This window comes from Aquarana catesbeiana, linkage group LG02, assembly GCF_042186555.1.
Source record: "Aquarana catesbeiana isolate 2022-GZ linkage group LG02, ASM4218655v1, whole genome shotgun sequence".
Lineage (NCBI taxonomy): Eukaryota > Metazoa > Chordata > Amphibia > Anura > Ranidae > Aquarana > Aquarana catesbeiana.
The window spans coordinates 274,344,748-274,366,038 of record NC_133325.1 but is presented as its reverse complement, the minus strand read 5'-3'; the positions used below and the strand labels follow the sequence as shown (position 1 = coordinate 274,366,038).

The 21,291-nt window shown below is 39.1% G+C and overlaps 1 protein-coding gene across 1 annotated transcript in view; it reads left to right on the top strand.

The window, feature by feature from the left end:
* Positions 1–21,291, top strand: part of PCCA (propionyl-CoA carboxylase subunit alpha) — a 1,163,293-nt gene that overhangs the window by 503,804 nt on the left and 638,198 nt on the right. Inside the window, exons 13-14 of the mRNA XM_073614439.1 lie at positions 15,518–15,661; positions 20,013–20,087. Coding sequence (XP_073470540.1) covers positions 15,518–15,661; positions 20,013–20,087 — 219 coding nt within the window. The remainder of the gene's footprint in view (positions 1–15,517; positions 15,662–20,012; positions 20,088–21,291) is intronic.

The window sequence follows — 21,291 nt, the reverse complement described above, 5'->3', positions numbered from 1 at the left end:
TAAACAACTAAACTTAATCAGCGCTGTGCAAACCAACAGGTTCAGTTTAATACAGACCAAGAGAGACACATACAGTATACTTACCTTCCTTTTACTCCCACACCACTCTCTTCTGCTCCCAGTGCAAAAGAAAGTATTATGTACGCTATAATTTGTTAGAGTAATAACGTACGCTTTATCAACTCCTCATGCAACAGCACCAATTGGTCCAATACAGTCACATGCTCTTCTAAACCTAGACATTCTGGATGTATTTTTTTGCTTCCAGCTCTAAATGGTATTGTTGGGGCAGTGAAGGAAAGGTACAGTGGGGACGGAAAGTATTCAGACCCCCTTAAATTTTTCACTCTTTGTTATATTGCAGCCATTTGCTAAAATCATTTTAAGTTCATTTTTTTCCCCCATTAATGTACACACAGCACCCCATATTGACAGAAAAACACAGAATTGTTGACATTTTTTCAAATGTATTAAAAAAGAAAAACTGAAATATCAAATGGTCCTAAGTATTCAGACCCTTTGCTGTGACACTCATATATTTAACTCGGGTGCTGTCCATTTCTTCTGATCATCCTTGAGATGGTTCTACACCTTCATTTGAGTCCAGCTGTTTTTGACTATACTGATTGGACTTGATTAGGAAAGCCACCTGTCTATATAAGACCTTACAGCTCACAGTGCATGTCAGAGCAATTGAGAATCATAAGGTCAAAGGAAGTGCCTGAAGAGCTCAGAGACAGAATTGTGAGACAGAATTGTGGCAAGGCACAGATCTGGCCAAGGTTACAAAAAATTTCTGCTGCACTTAAGGTTCCTAAGAACACAGTGGCCTCCATAATCCTTAAATGGAAGACGTTTGGGACGACCAGAACCCTTCCTAGAGCTGGCAGTCCGGCCAAACTGAGCTATCGGGGGAGAAGAGCCTTGGTGAGAGAGGTAAAGAAGAATCCAAAGATCACTGTGGCTGAGCTCCAGAGATGCAGTCGGGAGTTGGGAGAAAGTTGTAGAAAGTCAGCCATCACTGCAGCCCTCCACCAGTCGGGGCTTTATGGCAGAGTGGCCCGACGGAAGCCTCTCCTTAGTGCAAGACACATGAAAGCCTACGTGGAGTTTGCTAAAAAAAAAAAAAAAAAAAAAAAAAAAAAAAACACCTGAAGGACTCCAAGATTGTGAGAAATAAGATTCTCTGGTCTGATGAGACCAAGATAGAACTTTTTGGCCTTAATTCTAAGCGGTATGTGTGGAGAAAACCAGGCACTGCTCATCACCTGTCCAATACAGTCCCAACAGTGAAGCATGGTGGTGGCAGCATCATGCTGTGAGGGTGTTTTGCAGCTGCAGGGACAGGACGACTGGTTGCAATCGAGGGAAAGATGAATGTGGCCAAGTACAGGGATATCCTGGACGTAAACCTTCTCCAGAGTACTCAGGACCTCAGACTGGGTCGAAGGTTTACTTTCCAACAAGACAATGACCCTAAGCACACAGCTAAAATAACGAAGGAGTGGCTTCACAACAACTCCGTGACTGTTCTTAAATGGCCCAGCCAGAGCCCTGACTTAAATCCAATTGAGCATCTCTGGAGAGACCTAAAAATGACTGTCCACCAATCTTTACCATCCAACCTGACAGAACTGGAGAGTATCTGCAAGGAGGAATGGCAGAGGATCCCCAAATCCAGGTGTGAAAAACGTGTTGCATCTTTCCCAAAAAGACTCATGGCTGTATTAGATCGAAAAGGTGCTTCTACTAAATACTGAGCAAAGGGTCTGAATACTTAGACCATGTGATATTTTAGTTTTTCTTTTTTAATAAATCTGAAAAATGTCTACAATTCTGTGTTTTTCTGTCAATATGGGGTGCTGTGTGTACATTAATGAGGAAAAAATGACCTTAAATGATATTAGCAAATGGCTGCAATATCACAAAGAGTGAAAAATTTAAGGGGGTCTGAATACTTTCCGTCCCCACTGTATGTATGTACTATTTGTTTTTCCTGTTCTGCTTGATGCTGTAAGATGGGCTGTGATAATGTGTTAAAGTCAGGATTAAACTCTGCTTGATAAATAACTTAAGAATTTTTATTAAGTCAGAGTAGTATGTCATCTCATTCTGTCCATAGTTTGGTTCTTCTCAGTATCCACATAAGGTATTAAAGAAGGGACAAAACTACCATACAGTTATAGTATGTTTATAAACTCAACATTTATGATCTGCTCCGAGTTCATTATTCTTGACATTGTCTTGACATTGTCTGGATAGTGGTTATAATGTGTATGAGCAGAGATTACCTTCAAGTCACAATTGATTGTACATCAATAGTTTTGTGTTAATTGCACCATCTAAAACTTAAGCATAACTATAATTCTAATTATTGTAATATTACTGAATTGCTGATTTTAATACATATAGATATAGATATATAGATATATAGATAGATATAGATATATATATCTCTATATATATATATATATATATATATATATATATATATATATATATAGATATAGTGGGGGGTTAGCTTCAAGAAGAGAGTGCTCAGAGGTAATCCAGCCATGTGCAAGGTTAAGGGCTTCCTGCCCATGTTTGGTCAGCAAACAGAAAAGGATTCACACGCAGGAGTAGAAAACCTAGTCCCAAAGAAAAAGTCCAAAACAAAATGTAAGCCTCCTGGCTAATAAAAAGACCTCACTGGGTCTGCTCCATTCCTGCAGGCATGTTCCCTCCAGCCCACTTCTCCTCTCTCAGCACCACACTGATTATCCCAGGTAACCCAAAACTATACCCCAGGTATGGGAGCAAGATGTGGCCAGTGCTTAACCCCCTTGCTGCCTACAGACCTCTCACTCACTGCCACTCATTTTCCTTAAGAACCTCAAGATTCTGTGTGGCAGATACACACCACCTATCAGTGACAAGGGCTGTATGTCACACTATATATAGATGGATAGATAGAGAGATATATAAAATCATTTTTTTTTCTGGGTAAATATATTTCTAAACATGCTAATTACATTAAATTCATGTCGGTAACAACCCATGCAATCCATATATATAAAGAAACCAAAACAAATAAGTTCAGAAATTAAGTTGCGTGTAATAAAATGGAATGACACAAGGAAAAAGTATTGAACATGCTAACTGAAATTTAATGCTTCGTACAATAACCTTTGTTGGTAATGACAGTTCCAAGACGCCTCCTTTATGAAGAAACTAGCCGCCTGTATTGCTCAGGTGTGATTTTGGCCCATTCTTCCACACAGTCTTCAAATCTTGAAGGTTCCATAGGCCTCTTCTGTGAAAGCTGATCTTTAATTCTTTCTATAGATTTTCTATTGGATTCAAGTCAGGTGATTGGCTGGGCCATTTTCTTGGTTTGAAAAAAAACAGAGTGATGTATCTAGCCCATATTGTATAACTAAGGCAGAAAAAAGTAGTCAGACGGCCCTATGATAGTGACTTCATCTACATAGTCATAATGGCCACCTGCTAGTTTATACCAAATAGAATAGAAATAAACATGGAAAATGTACTGTAAAAATATAAATGACTCTAACGTCAAATGTGGGCAGAGTCTCGTAAATATCCAGACGTCAATAATGAGTAAAAGGCCAGAAAAAGTAAGTGGCCAAAAGAACATATATGGCATAATAAACGAATAGGAAGCTAATCAAAACAAGGTATATGTACACAATCAGATGTGTATAAAAATGTGCAGAGGGCGGATTAACAATATGTGTACCGGGAATGAGGTATCAAGGCATATCAATACAGATAGCTAGGGAATCAACAGTACACATATAAATTTAAAAAAAATTCATAATTACTAAAAAAACCAAGGTCAAATTCAACATTCAAGCCCTCAGGTGTAAGCATGTGCAAGGTATGAATCCATTTGGATTCCTTCTGGCTTATAGATCTGACCTCATGTGCCCATCTCCATGGTTTGTTATATTTTTCTAGCCCCCAAAATTGTAAATGTGTGAGGTCTTTGTTATGAACCTGCGCAAAATGTCTTAATAGGTTGTGTTTGGGGAAGCCCTTCATGATGTTTTGGACATGCTCCCTAATTCTAACCTTAAGGCTTCTCTTAGTTCTTCCCACATATTGTAAATTACAGCTGCATTGAAAATGTAAACTACACCTTCAGTATGTTTAGAAAAGGGGTGAAAATGCTGCGCTAAACCCCAAAAATCTAAAACATGAAAGCAGCTAACACACAAACAAACCAAGTCCACTGAGAAAATATAGAAAATAAGTGTAGCACTAAATATGACCAAATAAACAATGTGTATATATGTGAATCCAAAACACCTCAAGTGCATGGGCAAAGTAAATACATGAAGATCTAAAGTAAATATGTGACAGCAAAATAACCAATTACGGAATAATGGCAGTGAAAAAAAGAAAAAAAACAAAAGTCCACATGTGAGGTAAATATGTGACAGCAAAATAAACTTCAAAATAATGAAGGTCCACATGTGAGGTATCCAATAATTGGGAAACTTTCTTCTCAATCTTCAGTCAAAGAAGAAGTACCAAAAGGCATGAAAGGAATTCAATTAGAAAAGGTGGGTACCCTTACCAGATCAGTTGGACGCACATACCATACGGCAGTGCGTCAAAAAGGCTTTGAGACACTAAATCTCCAATGGTGAGGTGATGCCGGGACTGGACGGTATCTTGCAAGCCGCAGACTCCAATGGACACAAGATGGTCCCAAGCAAGAATTCCAAGGCTGTCAGTCGCAACAACGGTTCAGAGAAGGAGATGGTCCAGGGATGGTCATCAGCACTCGAGCATGGGAAAAAGGAAAACAAGGGGAACTCCACATGGTGCAGGTCAACCAAAATGGGATTTATTGGAATAAAATACCACATAATATAAAAATGTAAAAAGTGATCACAAATATAGATAAAATGGCAATGTGGGAAGCTAGAGGCGCCAGTTATGGGATTATGAATTTTAAAGCGGTCTTTAGGATCAAGCCATAATAAATTTGATATTAATAGAGGGTCATTTTCTGAAGCCTCTATAAATACCCATAATGGGATTTCCTGTTTTGCATGGTATTTGGACAGACTGGCCAAATGTGCTGCTCTGTAGTAGTTAGTAAAATTGGGGTATCCCAGGCCTCCTTTATTTTTGGGAAGATGTAGTGTGTGTATAGGTATACGTGGTTTAGAAGAGCCCCATATAAACGAAGTTGCTCTTTTTTGTACTATTCTCAAAAAATAGGAAGGAATTGGAATAGGGAGGACTCTGAATAGATAAAGCAATTTGGGTAGAATAGTCATTTTGATTGCATTAATCTTCCCTATCCAGGATAAAGGAAGTTGCGACCATTGTTTTATTAGATTTGTGATTTGTCTTAATACAGGAGGATAATTGGTTGAGAATAAGTCAGAATGAGAAGCTGTTAAATTAATTCCAAGATATGGGATTGATTTTTCTGCCCATGTGAATGGGAGTGCAGCCCTAGCCGGGATCAATTCCATGTTTGTGAGTGAAATATTAAGCACTAGGCATTTCTTAGGATTAATCATAAGGCCGGATAGGGCTGCAAATCCATCAAGAGCTGGTATTAAGTTAGGACCAGAGACCTGTGGTGATGATAGAAAAAGTAATATATCGTCTGCAAATATACATAATTTGTGTGTAATACCTCCTACTTCAATGCCAGTTATAGTTTGGTTTGTTCAGATGTATTGGGCCATGGGTTCGAGTATAAGGGCAAATAATAAGGGAGATAATGGGCAACCCTGTCGGGTACCTCTTTCGATATTAAAGGCTTCAGATTTGTATCCAGCGTATTTTATATAGGCTTTGGGTTTATTATATAATGCTTTGATCCATGTTAAAAAGTGGGGTCCAAAACCCCATTTTTGTAATGAGTATTGCATATATTGCCAGGATACTGTGTCAAATGCCCTCTTAATATCGAGAGATAGAAAACCTAAAGGGATTTTCCGTTTTTTAGCAATATGTGCCAATAACACTGCCCTGCGTATATTATCGCCTGCCTGTCTATTTGGCATGAAGCCTACTTGATCTCTATGTATTAATTTTCCTATAATGCTATTGAGGCGTTTTGCTATTATTTTTGCTAATAATTTAATATCGAGGTTTAACAGAGAGATAGGCCACACAGGAAGTATCATCAGAAAGGGGTTTTGGGATCATACAAACAATTGCCATTAGTGTTTCTTGCCGAAAAGAATGTCCATCTAGAAGTTTCTTAAAAGTTTCAGTGAGAATGGGAGAGAGTATTTCTGAGAATGTTTTATAGTATAAAGCCGAGTAGCCGTCTGGGCCTGGTCTTTTGTTAAGTTTTAGGTCTTTTATGGCGTTAGCAACTTCATCTATAGTTATAGGCTCATCCAAACTGCTTTTTTGATTCTGAGATAACTCAGGTAAGGTTATTTTTGAGAAGAAGGATTCAGCCTCTGTAGGATTAAATTCATTGTTTGTCTTGTATAAAGTTGCGAGATGTGAGTGAAATTTATGGACTATTTTAACTGGATTACAAGTGTAAACATTTTTTGATAATTTCAAACGTATTGGTTTGAAAGATTTGTTAGTTGAATTTAATGCCCGAGCCAAATATGTACCTGGTTTGTTTGTATTCATGTAGAAATGTGTTTGGAGCGTTTGAGGGATTTATCAACTGACTCAGTGAGAAATAGATCGTATTGCAATCTAGATTTTTCCAGATGAGATTTTGTACTCTGAGATGGATTATCTTGAAATGATATGTAGGCTGCATTAAAATTGAGTTCTAGTTTTTTTGCTAGATTTTTGTGTTCCCGTTTAAATAGTGCCATTTGTCTTTGTATTGTACCACGCAAGACAGGCTTATGAGCTTCCCACAGTGTTATTGGGGAGATGTCTGTTGTATTATTAATTGATATGTATTCCTTTAAAACTTGTTCAATGGCCATCTGATGTAGTGGGTGTTTGAGCATTATGTCCGGTAAGCACCACGTTGGGTCATGCGCTTTTGGTATGGCTGAGGCTGTTACCCTGAAAAATCTATATTTAAGATTTTTCATATCTTATAGATATGATGTGGGTTAAATAAGAGTTCTTTTCGATCAAGAGTGAAAGCTTAAAATATAATAACATTTATTAGGACACAGTTGAAAGTCTAGCTAATACACAATCGTCTATCTATCGCCTTACACCAAGGAAGAAAATATTAGGTAGAAATAAAGTATTTACATGAAGGAATACAGGGTATATTCCTCAATACAGTAATCTACACACATATTTAGTTACAAGTAAAAGGGCATTTCTTTCCCATAATTACCCATCCTTACCAAAGCTCCTTTCAGCTCGCTGGTCTATCAGAAAGAGCACGGTTACCTCCCCCTTGGCTCTGAGTATATCAAACCAAGCTGATGTCTCATTGGTTGGCCTAGCTTGGATCATGATTGGAGGGCTTACTCCATAAGTCAGCCCCCTTTCATGCAAATCCTTGTGACTATGTTGGCCAAGTGTGTTAATTGCATTTCCCCAGGAAGTTAGGTCCAATGCATATCCCAGCATGGCACCCTTTCAAAGGAGTAGGTGTAGAACAATGGAATTGGCTCTCCATTGTTTGCATATACAAGCCTTGGCCCACATTCTCTGCTTTTAGCAAAAGCTTAAATGAAACCCTTTTTGCCCGGCTTTCATAGATGCCAGCTAAATGAAATATATTCATTATTACAATATTTTTCAGTTATTAATGGAGATTTCATATAAACTCATAAGGCAACAAGGCTATAGTAGTGTATACTGCATTATGGTCAGACCACGGAATCGGAATTATATCTGATACAATAATTTCTGGGTATCATTCCTATTGTTAGAAAAATATGATCTATTCTGGTGAAGGTTTGATGAGGGTGCGAGAAATAAGTGAATTTCTTTTTCATTGGGTTACTTTCTCTCCACGAATCTACCAGATTGTATTTGGAAAGAAGTTGAGAAAAAGGTAATCTAGAGGTTATTTTGGATGGTGTAAAAGGTGATTTATCTAGAAATGGGAGGAGGACCTGGTTCGAATCCCCACACATTATCACTGTTCCTATTTTGTGTGTATTAATCACTTGTAATATATGTGAGAGGAATGGTGTAGGTTGTTTGTTAGGAGCGTAGTAGGAAATCACCGTGATTGCTGTATCCATTATATAACCCATGAGTATCAGGTATCTACCTTCTGGGTCTTTAATTTCTGATGATAAGGTGAATGGTGTGGATCGGTGAAATGCAATTAGACTTCCCCTTTGCTTGGTACAGGCAGAAGCCGTGTAAATTTGTTGATAAAAAGGAGAAATATATTTTGGAGTAGAATCTTTGGTGAAGTGTGTTTCTTGGAGGCATACTATGTGAGCCTTCTTGTTATGGAAAGTACGGAAGGCTTTGGTCCTTTTTTGAGGGACATTTATTCCCTGAACATTCAGGGAAAGTATATTCAGTGGTGCCATGGCAACAGATCAAATAGTTTTGACTTACTTTTTGTTATGCAGAGCTGACTGCGCAGATCAACCTGTGTGGACTGAAGAGATGAATAGATAGAAAAGAAACCAGTGAATTCTGGAGTAAAGAGTAAACAAAAAACATATGAGATTAGATGATACATTGTATAAATTATTTTTTGCAAGTAATCACAATTTACCCATGAAAGAGAATAAATATCTCTCTCAGGGGAATAAGTGCCTTCGTCACACTCCCACATAATATGGTTGGGAGAATGAGGAGGGCTAATGGGGGTACACGGATCTTCCGCTTACAGGAGAGAAGTGCTATGTCAAAAGACATCAAAATGATGATTCATTAATTGGAGTGCAGAATATAGTTTTTGTTGAAATTATTTATTCCAGGGTGGTTGTATATGGTTAGTCTTGCCCTAGGCTAAATAATTCAGTTAGAAAGGTACTGTTAATAACTTTGGTATTGATGAAGATAGTTTGAATTATTTTGGGATTTTAACCCTTTTAGAGTAAACAATTACATATTTTATTCATATGTAACTGTTTAGATATGTTAACTCATAAAATTGAGGTTGTATTGCTTCAGATTAGAATAAACAAAAACATAATTCTAGGAACTAGTTAGGTAATAATATATTTGTTTTAAGAAAAGAAAGAAAAAGCTTCCATTACTTCTGGATTATTGAACATATTTGTCCTAAAAAGTAATAAATCTATTGTTATTACCTGATAATATATAACTGAACAAGAATTTCCTTATTTCACTTATATATTCTAAGGCTATATGAATCAGAAGTAATAAGAAATATAACTGGAATGTAACATGATCCCACACAGTGTGTGACTATCAGAATGCAGTTACATTCAGTTATAAATACAGATTTTTTATAGAGAACCATCTCTTAGTATAATAAATGAAGAGATATCAGGAATTAGGATGTCCGTCCATTGAATCTTCTTGGTCCATGGATGATGTGGCATGACGGCCTCTTTTGTGAGAATGATGATTCCCATTTTGTTCTGAAATTTTCTGAGTGCTGCCTGAAGGTGAAGATGATGCCATTCTTCTGCGTGTGGGAGAGTTGCTGCTTGTGGGTTCTGTCAGATTTAATTTTAAAAGGGTTTGTTGTAGTTCATCTGCTGATCTGCTTCTGTAAATTGTACCTTGGTAGTTAAATCTGACTGAAAAGGGGAAGCCCCATTGATACATAATGTTGTGGCATTGCAGTTCCATTAGTTGGGGTTTCATGGATCGTCTTTTAGTAATAGTAAGTTGGGATAGGTCAGCAAAAATTTGATAATTGTGTCCTTGAAAATTAAGTTCCTTTTTTTCTCTTGCAGCAATTAGTATTTGTTCTTTCGTTCTGTAATAATGAAATTTTGTGATTATATCACGTGGGGGTCTATCTTTCTTTTTGGCTGTGAGGGCTCTGTGTACTCTGTCCAGTTCTAAACGTTCAATAGGGATATCTGGCTTTAGTTCTTGTAATAGTAGATTGCAGGTCTGTCACAGTTTCAGGTATTCCCCTTATGCGCAAGTTTGAACGTCTGGCTCTATTTTCGTAATCTTCGAGCTTAGTTTGAAGTATTAAATTCTCTTCTTTTAATTGTTCCAATTCTGTTATATTTACTTGGGTTGTAATTTCAATTTCATCCATTTTTATTTCTAGGGCTGCGGTGCGGTTTCCCAGCTCTCTTATTTCTTTGGTTAGGCTTTTTGTTATTTGGTCTGAGGTTTGTTTTAAAGCCTTATGAAGCATCTTTTCAAATTGTAATAATATTACTGGGGATACTGAGGAGGCTTGTGGAGAAGTTTGTGAGAGGATTTGTTCTGTATCTGACTCAAATGGAGAGTCTTGCTGTGACATTTTCTGTCTGTGAGAGCGCCCTGATGCTGTATCTTGTGAGGTGACTGGAGCTGCTTCAGCTGCAGTGAGTGCCTGTGAGCTCTTTGTGAGGTGATTATTATTTCTGCCACGGTTTCCTCCCAGTACCATATTTCCTGCCAAAACTTTCACAGTTTGTTCCCTGGGGCAAAAAGGTTCAAATGGATACCTTTTGAGCCTGCAGGCTCCGCTTTGTCCTTCTCTTCTCTCCTCAGCGGTGCGGAGCTCTAACAATGCATGTCTGCTCTGCTAGGCTCCGCCCATCTCCCTCTTTTACCAGCTTTTCTATTTCCCTATGTTGGATATTGTAATTCAGAATTAGTCAAGGAGCTTCCAAGTTGTGTAGGGACTTGCTTTTATTTTGTAACAATAATGTCCTATTTTCTTCACAAGGTCAATTTTGATTCTGTATAAATCCATCCGTGTACCCTTTGTCTTTAAATCTGTTTCCTCTAAATGTTGCCTGAGTCATGAAGTCTTCTTTTGTGCAATTCCTCCTAATCCTTATGAGTTGACCTTTTGGGATATTGTCTAGCCATGGTTTAAAATGACAGCTATTAATGGATAATTTAATGTTGGCATCTATGTTCTTGAAATTGGTTTTGGTATATAATTTATTACCTTTCAGAACGATGTCTAAATCCAAAAAAAACAAATGTGTTTCTTACTGATGTTCCATGTGAGTCTAATGTTCTTGTCGTTGTTGTTTAATTTGGCTAGGAAATTCTCTAGTGCAGGGATATGCAATTAGCGGACCTCTAGCTGTTGCAGAACTACAAGTCCCATGAGGCATAGCAAGACTCTGACAGCCACAAGCATGACACCCAGAGGCAGAGGCATGATGGGACGTGTAGTTTTGCAACAGCTGGAGGTCCGCTAATCGCATATCCCTGCTCTAGTGTATCTTTGCTCCCATTCCATATAATTATCAGATCATCGATGTATCTTTTGTAGAAGGTTAATTCAACCAGAGAGTTTTTTTATGAACTGCATTCTCCTCCCACTGTTCCATAAAGGCATTAGCCACATTGTTTTGCACCCATGGCTATACCAGTGGTTTGTTTACAGTACGCTTGGTCATGCCAGAAATAATAATACTTCAAGCAACTCTAAACATTTAATCAGATGTTTTCTTTGTTTACAAATGATTGTACTAAATTCTCTCAACAACCATTTAGTAGAGTCACAGGCTTGATTATGTTGTACAATAGTATAAAGGGATGATACATCAGCCATTGCTAATAGAGTCCTTCCTTCCAATACTGGAGTTGTTTCAAGCAGTTGAAGCACATGTTTCGTTTCTTTCAAGTAAGCTTTTGTTTGTTGTACTGCCAGTTGTATGAAGTTATCTAGATATTGTCCCATTCTAGATGTAAGCGAGTTTATTCCGTTTATGATTGGTCTTCCTGGTGGATTCACTTTGTCTTTGTATATCTTGGGGATAGTATAGATCACTGGAATTCTGCACAACTCAGGGATAAGGTACTTCCTTTTTGTTTAGAATCTCCTTTTTTGTTTCCAGATGGACAGTTTTTTCAAGCTCTTTTTGTTTTGAATGGTAGCATTTCTCAACAATTTAGTATAGGTTGTCTCATCTTGTAATTGACGATTTATTTTTTCCTGATACTGTTCTTTTGACTGACTACGCTTCCGCCCTTATCGGCTGGGCGTATCACAATGTCTTTCCTCTTAGACCCCTTTCACACTGCAGCAGTGGGGCCGTCGGCGGTAAAGCACCGCCCCGCTAGCGGCTTTCAGCCGCTAGCAGGGTGTTTTTAACCCCAGCTAGCGGCCAAAATAGGGTTAAAACGACCCGCAAACCGGCTCTTTGACTATGTAGATGAAGTCACTATCATAGGGCCGCTTGACTACTTTTTTCTGCCCTAGTTATACAATATGGGCTAGATACATCACTCTGTTTTTTTCAGACCAAGAAAATGGCCGCTATGTCATTGAAGACACTGTCTGCAATAAAATAGCCACCAATCAACTTCCTGTTACTGCACATAAATACAATCATTTGAGATCCAATCCTGATGGCGTAGGGCGTGTCTGGAAGTACAGCGTGAACCAGAAATGACTTAAGAGGCATCTGGAGCGCCGTTGTTGCACTTTACATGCACTTTTAAAATTTTTATACAAGATTCTATTGTACTTTTTAATAAATCTTTGGTTGTTAAAAACGTTTTTATGCTATGGGAGGCATTTATTTTATTCTCACGTGATACCCGGAACTTTGAGCGACTTGGTAATTGGGAGCCTGGAAGTGGAAACCTGCTACCACCGTAGATACTTATAAGGCTGATTCAACATTACACAGAGATGAGAGTTTTGTGAGCACTAAGCAATTGTGTGAAGTCACGGGAACATTGTTTGCAGTAAAATTTAATTGGAAGGATTGTCTTACCGACACTTGGAAGAACTTTTTGCACTTTGGATTTATTATTTTGCACCATATTTTTTGTGACATTTAGCACATCACTGTTATTCAATATTTGTATTCATTTTTTATTATCATTGATCATGATTAAGAAGTTTTGCTGATCACTTTATATTTACATTCATCTATGTGCATTGTGTACACTATAGGTCTAGCAGAAGTTTCATTTATCACTTTTTTGTTTTATGGTAGTGTGAGGGACATCACTTTTCAATGTCATTGGTATGTTTTGTAACAATAAGGTTGCAAAGGTCTTAAGAGAGCTCTTTGCTTTTACCCATCATGAGATGATTCTTGGGTGACACCTCGGTAATGAGATACCTTTTTATAGGCCATCAGTTGAGACTGAACTAGCGGATATTAATTTGCACTAAGGGGCAGGATTGCTTTCTAACTACTGATAGCTTTCAGTTGGTGTGTTGGCTTTCTATGCCTTTTTGCACCTCCCTTTCTTCATGTGTTCAGTACTTTTTTTCCTGTGCCATTCTATTTTATTACATATAACTTAATTTTGAACTTATTTGTTTTGATCTCTATGTATGTATGGATCGCATGTATGTATATATAAAAATTTCAAAGCCCTTATTTAAAGTTTTGGAAGTTTCTTTTTGTCTGTCTATTGGTTTATACATCCTTCCATCCCTCTGTGATTATATAACTTTTTATCATTTTTGTTAGTGTATGTTCTGTGCCTTTTGTAAAAAGATACTGGTGGTGGGTATGATGATTTTAATTAGTTGTATCGCTTATGCCACCCATGTGTTTGGAGCCTAGCACGTACTGTAAACAAGCTACTATATGGATGGTGTGAAAAGCTGGGGACATTCCCACAATGACATCTTTCAAAAACATTAGCAATAATTTGCTATTAGCAAATTTACTGTCCATCTCTGCTATTGTGCATGCTAAGCACTGCACAGATAAGTCATGAGGGAAAAAAAACTAAGGACCCATCTGCTCATTTCTGCTACACTGCCCTGATGCAAGATTACGCTAATCTGGTTGCTTGTCAGGACAGGTTAGTGAAAGCAGGCGAATGGCTGAGATTTGGAGAAGACTAGTTGCACAGGAAATCATGAGCTGCTCCCATGCTTGCCATGTTGAGTATAACAGAACAGTGTGGTGATAAGCGTTCTAAAGTGGTTTATTTGCAGTACAGCAGATTACAAGATTATTGCACCATTTTATGGTCTTAGCACAATTTAAAGTGGGAGTCCGGCGACCAATCTTTTTTTTTTTTATTTTTTATTTTTTTTTAGGTAATTGGGACACTTTGCTAATCCCAAAATAATACTCACAGTTTGGGTGTAATATTTCCGCCTCTGTCTGTTTTCGTACTGAAGAATAACTTAAAAAATGTGATGCTGGCTGTTTCCATCTTGCTTGTGGGCATGTGAAGCCCACAAGCATTGATTTCCTGGATACGGTGAATGTTCATTCACAGCTTGTTCACAAGCGTGATCATTGTTCCTGCATTGAATCTTGGGAAGCCTGACACTAAGCTCCCAGGAGACAGTGCGGCGCCGGGGAAAGGCAATAAACACACCTACTCCCATGGGAGGAGAGACAGGAAGTGCCACAATAAAGTACAATATAAAGGTAATTACAGCGATAAAAAATTTTTTTCGTGCGGCATTTGAACATCTATGCAATTAACTGAAGGGGGTAAGATTAAGTTAAAAATTTGAGTGGAACCCCGCTTTAATTAGCTATCAAGGCATTGATAATGCTTGCTCCCCCCCCATTTGCATTTAAGTAAATAACTGGGTTGTACTTGTATATTTTTAGATATTTTTTACTCCTTTATCTAAACATGAGTATGTATTTTGGAAAGTTTAACCTCTAAGTTCAGGAACACACAGGGAGTGACTGACAGATCACTGTATTAACACAAGCGATGTTAGTAAAGCAATCTCCCCCGCTGAGCTATTCTATTCTGACACTGGAACCGACTCACACCAGAACACAGTGATCCCCGCTTGTAGCCATTGGCTGCAAGCGCTGATCGAATCTTGGTTTTCCAGCATTACAAAAAGTTAGCCACTGCCCCCACCTATAACTGGCATTTGCGGCAAGGGGCATTGGAGGGCAATGTATGTCAAAAAAAGGCAAAGGAAAATTCCAAGCTCTACTTATCGACCAGCCTGCGACCAACCAAATTGACCTGTCTAACAGTAGCAGGCTTGTTGGTAAGTAGAGCTTGGAATTTTCTTTGGCCTTTGTTTGGTTTTCCAGCATGCCCGTTCAATAAAAGCTGGTCCTTTTGCCTAGCTTCTGTCGGACAGCATGCTGTACACACGGGACAAATATTGAACGGTTTCTGTTGAACCAGCTGATATTCAGCCCATGTGTACCAGCCTTAAGGCTTCATTCTCAAGGAATTTAAAAATACATATAACAAGATTTTTTAAATTACAGATCTGAACACAATCTGCCTCCTAAGAACATGCACTTGTATGTGCATTTGTAAGCACATAAATTAAACGAGGGTGAAAAATGAATTATCATTATGTACGCATATGCGTCTATACCCAAGTATTTTACTGATCATTATGCAGGAACTTTTCTCCTGGAAAACACGTATAATAACATCAGTAATTTTTTTTACAGCCGTATGAATGAAGCCTTATATTGGGTTCTGTAAATACAGTCCTTTTAATAAAATACCTTGTCTCCATTTGTGCATCTTTTGATTGATAGTTGTGACATTGCAGGTTGAGCATCCCATCACAGAATGCATTACTGGACTGGACCTTGTACAAGAAATGATCCGTGTCGCCAAGGGTTATCCTTTGAAGCACAGACAAGCTGATGTTCCCATAAATGGCTGGGCAGTTGAATGTCGTGTCTATGCAGAGGTAAGCGCTGCTAATTGCTGATCTTGCTTATATCTCTGACATTGTAATATGAAGCATCATATGGCCAAGGTGAATTGAAGGAATTACAGTGACTATTTACAGTCTATGGTAAGTTTCCTTTTTAAAAGCTAATTTTCTTTTAAATTTTATTGTTGCAGGTTGATATGAATATTTTTCATATACCTAATGAGCTGTTGAGAATCCTGCCTTCTGGTTGAAGGCATTAAAGTTGCTCTGCTGTCCTATCTAAATACCATGTTATACATCCAGATATAATAATCACTTTGATTAGGGGCTCCTGCTGCTTGGACCATAAAATAACCTATATTGCAAGTCTAGTTTCCAGCAATCCCGATTTGTAGTCTAGATGTGCCTGTGCAAGATGTTATATTAAAGGAAAAGTGTATGTTTAGTTAACCACTTAAGCCCCGGACCATTTGTCTGGCCAAAGACCAGAGCACTTTTTGTGATTAACTGACAATTGCGCGGTCGCGCGACGTGGCTCCCAAACAAAATTGACGTCCTTTTTTCCCCACAAATAGAGCTTTCTTTTAGTGGTATTTGATCATCTCTGCGGTTTTTATTTTTTGCGCTATAAACAAAAAAAGCGTTTATTGATTGGTTTGCGCAAAAGTTATAGCAAAATAGGGGATAGTTTTATGTCATTTTTATTTATTTATTTTTTCTACTAGTAATGGCGACGATCTGCGATTTTTATCGGGACTGCAACATTATGGAGGACACATCGGACATTTTTGACACATTTGGCACCATTGTCATTTATACAGCAATCAGTGCTATACAAATGCATTGATTCCTGTGTAAATGACACTGGCAGTGAAGGGGTTATCCACTAGGGGGCAGTTTAGGGGTTATGTGTGTCCTAGGGAGTGATTCTAATTGTGGGGGGGTCTTGGCTATGTGTGACACGACACTGATCACTGCTCCCGTATACAGGGAGCGGTGATCAGTGTCGGTGTCATTAGCCACAACGGGGAAATGCTTGTTTACATTAGTATTTCCCCGTTCTTCCTCTCCGTGAGAAGATCACGGGTATCACCGCAGATATTGAGACCGCGGACATTGAGTCCGCGGGACCCGTGATCACACTCAAGGAGGTTGCGGCGTGCATCCGCAAACCGCTTCTTAAAGGGCAACATACAGGTACGTTAATCTGCCTGTACGTGCCCTTCTGCCTATGTATATCGACGTGAGCCGGTCGGCAAGCGGTAAAGATCAATACAGACACTTCTGGCTAAATATATACTGTATACCTCCCATATGGTAAATAGCATACTTATGAATCGGTCTGTCTAGGGTAACCAACTACAGTGTTTTGTAGCTCTTGTTAGAAGTGGATACATGCACCAAGCCTCAGAGTAGATTTCGTTCCCAGAGCAGCCAGACCCTGTCTTTAGTTGGTGCATGTGCTGCACCTGATAATGACAGTTGCCTTTTATAGTTAAGAGGCTTTGCAAAAAATATGTTTGCTTTAAACATATTGGACTATAATTTACTTTGTTTACCGTGGCCTCTCTGGGAGATGCCACAGAATCAGCTCTATGTGTGAAAGTGGTCCTAGAGCAGTGGTTCTCAACTACCCTAGTGCCGTGACCCCTTGATAAAATTTCCCAAGATGTGGAGACCCCCAACCGTAAAAGCACCCAAGGCAAGACAAGTAATTTGCGCCCCTAACCCATGGACATTTAGTGTTCCCTGAGTCCCTTCTACTCGTACAGTATTAAAACCCCTTATGGTACATTTTAGGATATACCACTCTTTCTCTTTGTTCTCCTTTCTTTCCCTTTTACATCTCTTTATCCTAATTTCTTGTTCCCCCCCCCCCCCCAATCCCTCTTTCTAGCCGTCTTTATTGTTCTTTCTCTTATTCTTTCTCTCCCTTTTTCTTTGTTCCTCCCCCTCTTTTCCTCTCCTTTCCATGTATTCTCTATTTCTATTCCTTCTCTTACTCCTTGGAGGGGGGGTGGGGGGAATGGGATGAGTGGCAATGTTGGCGGGGAGTTCTGATCAGCCAACTTAGGTGCTCTTGATCAAGCTCATCTGCTGATCTGAGAACTGTAGAGGGGACTTTTAATGGCAAATATAATCACAGGTAATGTTACTCACTGTGTCTCCAACTTTGTGGTGTCTTGTAGCAGTGACACCTATGCGGAAATCAGAAGATAGGGTCTCCTCCAGACGGCAGGCGGCTGCAGGCTCCAGGGACAGCCCTGCTGGGCCGCCACAAAAAGGCTGGGGGAGTGGTGCAGGCTTCAGAAACAGCCAAGGATTTGGTGACCCCTGGCAAATCATCATTTGACCCCCAAGGGGGTCCCGACCCCCAGGTTGAGAACCACTGTCCTAGAGGCTGAAGGTGTTTTACCTTAATGTGGTTGTAAACCTCAGACATGAAATATAAGCAAAGCATATCATTCTATAGTGTGTACTTGTCTCAATGAAGAGCACGGAGTGTAATTTCTGTCTGCTGCTTTATTGTTCTGCTATCAGCATGAATCACTTCTGACAAGTTTTCCTGAAACCAAGAGAAAAAACGTGGTAGGGAAAGGGATCTCCACCTAATTTGACAGCCTCGGCTCTGTTCCCGTGTGCTGTGTGAAGGGAAGTGTGTCCCTTCCCTCCAATCAGCTCTTGGCGCTCTCCTCACTGAGCTCTGAAGAAGTGTGACTTTACCTCTCTGCCCCCTTTTTTTCTAAACGCTCAGACAAGCTTTAGAATTTCTAGACTTTGAACGGATGTAGAGAAGACTGCAGATAAACAGATACAACCAATGTAGCTTTTTTTAATCTCTGTGTATCACCTGAGACCGGTCACTTCACTGGGTAAAAGGGTTTACACCTACTTTATTGCAGCTCTCCCCAGCCCCTCCCTTTGAGCTTACCTGAGTCTGACCTCAATCAGCAGCAGCTCTCCTCTCTCTCTCCTCATAGGCTCAAAGACTGCAGCAGGAGCCATTGGCTATTGTCAATCACAGCCAGTGAGGCGAGAGTAGAGGGCAGGGCTAAGCAGCAGTCTGCTCGTCAGTGGACACAAAGAGCGTGGCGTGGGAGCGAGCCCGCACAAGTGCCCCCATAGCAAGTGGCTTGCTATGGTGGGCAGCCGGCAGGGGGAGGACCAAGGAGCGCCGGCGGGGGACCCAAAAAGAAGAGGATTAGGGCTACTCTTTGCAAAACCACTGCACAAAGCAAGCAAGTATAACATGTTTAATAAAAGTATTGGTTTACAATTTCTTTAATGTAGTTTTTATTTTTGCTACTAGTTAATTTTTTTTTTTTCTTAAAGCGGGAGTCCGGTGACCAATTTTTTTTTTTTTTTTTAAGGTCATTGAGACACTTTGCTAATCCCAAAATAATACTCAGTTTGGGTGTAATATTTCCGCCTCTGTCTGTTTTCGTACTGAAGAATAACTTAAAAAATGTGATGCTGGCTGTTTCCATCATGCTTGTGGGCATGTGAAGCCCACAAGCATTGATTTCCTGGATGCGGTGAATGCTGTTCATTCACAGCTTGTGGAAGCCTGACACTAAGCTCCCAGGAGACAGTGCGGCGCCGGGGAAAGGCAATAAACACGCCTACTCCCATGGGAGGAGAGACAGGAAGTGCCACAATAAAGTACAATATAAAGGTAATTACAGCGATAAAACATTTTTTCGTGTGGCATTTGAACATCTATGCAATTAACTGAAGGGGGTAAGATTAAGTTAAAAATTTGAGTGGAACCCCGCTTTAACACACCCTTTCTTTTTGTGGTAGCCATAGACGGTGGTACTGAAATGGACAGGAAGCTGAAAATACCTATTTTGGATAGAGTAAGGGAGGGTTATAACCAGGGATTTTCTTCAGTCATTTTTAAAATAACAGCTTACCTCTCCTGGTAGTTTCTGCACCTATTCTGTAACAAAAGCCCTGGTTTTATATCCCATGTCAGGGGATTTTTTTGCCATCTGTTTCCTATTGTCACCAAGGTCAACAGATCTAGTGTCCCCAGATTTCCTCTTTATTCCTGTTCTGGCGACAACCCAAATTGTGGGATTTTCTTTCACTTTAGATCATAATAGTACACAGGATAAATGGAGAGGATGAATGTCCCTAACAGGAACAAAGCATTAAAAACATGACAGGTGCTCTAACCCCTCTCCATTAAAAAAAAAAAAAAAACTAAATTTACCTTTACTTTAAACTATACCTTTGGCACAGTTTAAATAAATAAGTTAGTTGAGAAACTAGCTTTAATAATCAAAAAAAGAGAAACATAAGAAAAAAGTTAATAGCACTGTTCCTAAAAACATTAGTAATGACCTAACATTGCATTCCTACTTTTTTTTTTTTTTAGGATCCATATAAATCCTTTGGCCTGCCATCAATTGGTCGTCTTTCTCAGTATCAAGAACCACTCCATTTGCCTGGGGTATGTGATATTTATGAAGGCTGTTATTTGTGAGTGTTTTCCTTGTTCATAGTGGAATACATTTGTGGCTTTAGTGAGCTCAATACTGACGTAGGTTTACTCCTTGGAGCAGGCAGAATCCTGCTTATGAAGCACATTTTATACACATGATTCAGCTTAACTTTTCTGAGTAAACTATTTGACAATGTTCTGCTACATAAAAAAGAACATAAAGGTGTCCCTTTTCTGTGTAATAAATGTAAAATTGTGGTGTTACTGTGTGTGCCTTTGCTTGCTCACTGACTAGGCTATGCCATCTGTGGGCTTATGCTCAAACTGATTACTTGCGTGGAAAAAAGAAAGAATTTAAGGATGTTATTGAATATGTGATTTATTTCACTTCTTAAAATTGTTTTTCCCATATTCTTTCTAATAGAACCTGACCCTTTCTTAGCTCAAAGACTTCATGCTGTGTTCAAAGCCTGCAAGCAGAACAAAAATTGCAAGGGCTTAACAGGCATTATGTCTTGCTAAATATTAGAAAAGAAAACATACATTAGAGGTTGTGCTTAAACATCACTTGTGAGCATCAAGCAACAATTCATTGAATTAAAATGTGCATTAATTATTCAGACTTCCCCCCTCCCTCTATCTTCTACATTTTAATAGCTAACACGATGTCAAACATTTTGCCCTTGCAAGTTTTTGCAATTTGCAGTTTTCAGATGTGAGACCTGTTGAAAGTACAAGTGATAATGGACAAAACCATACCCCCTACAGTCAATGTCCCACCAAATCTTTCTTCAATTAATGCTGCAGCAGGAGTTTTGTGTAAAAACATTTGTGCTTGCAAGCTATCTGTACAAAAAAGAAAAAAAAAAACAATTAAAACGCCTTAAATATTGTGTGCTACTGTTATGTGCTTGTATGAATGTAGCGTGTCAGCTACTAAATGGACCAGGGGATGGAAGAAGTGATTGGGTGCAGAGGAGTGCACACTAAGCTTCGTCTATCATTATTGCTAGGAGCAATCAAATTGATGCCAGCAGGACAGTAGACGCGTTGACAGCTGTAATTATGTATCTCCATGGTGATCACTTTTGGCCTGTCATGGAGGCCCACTTGTCCCCTCCCTTGCAAGCATTTAATCAGATTGGGCTGTCACTTGTCAGGTAGACATGGCGGGCTGGGAGTTGTATTTTGAGGGAGAGGTGAATTGAAAATG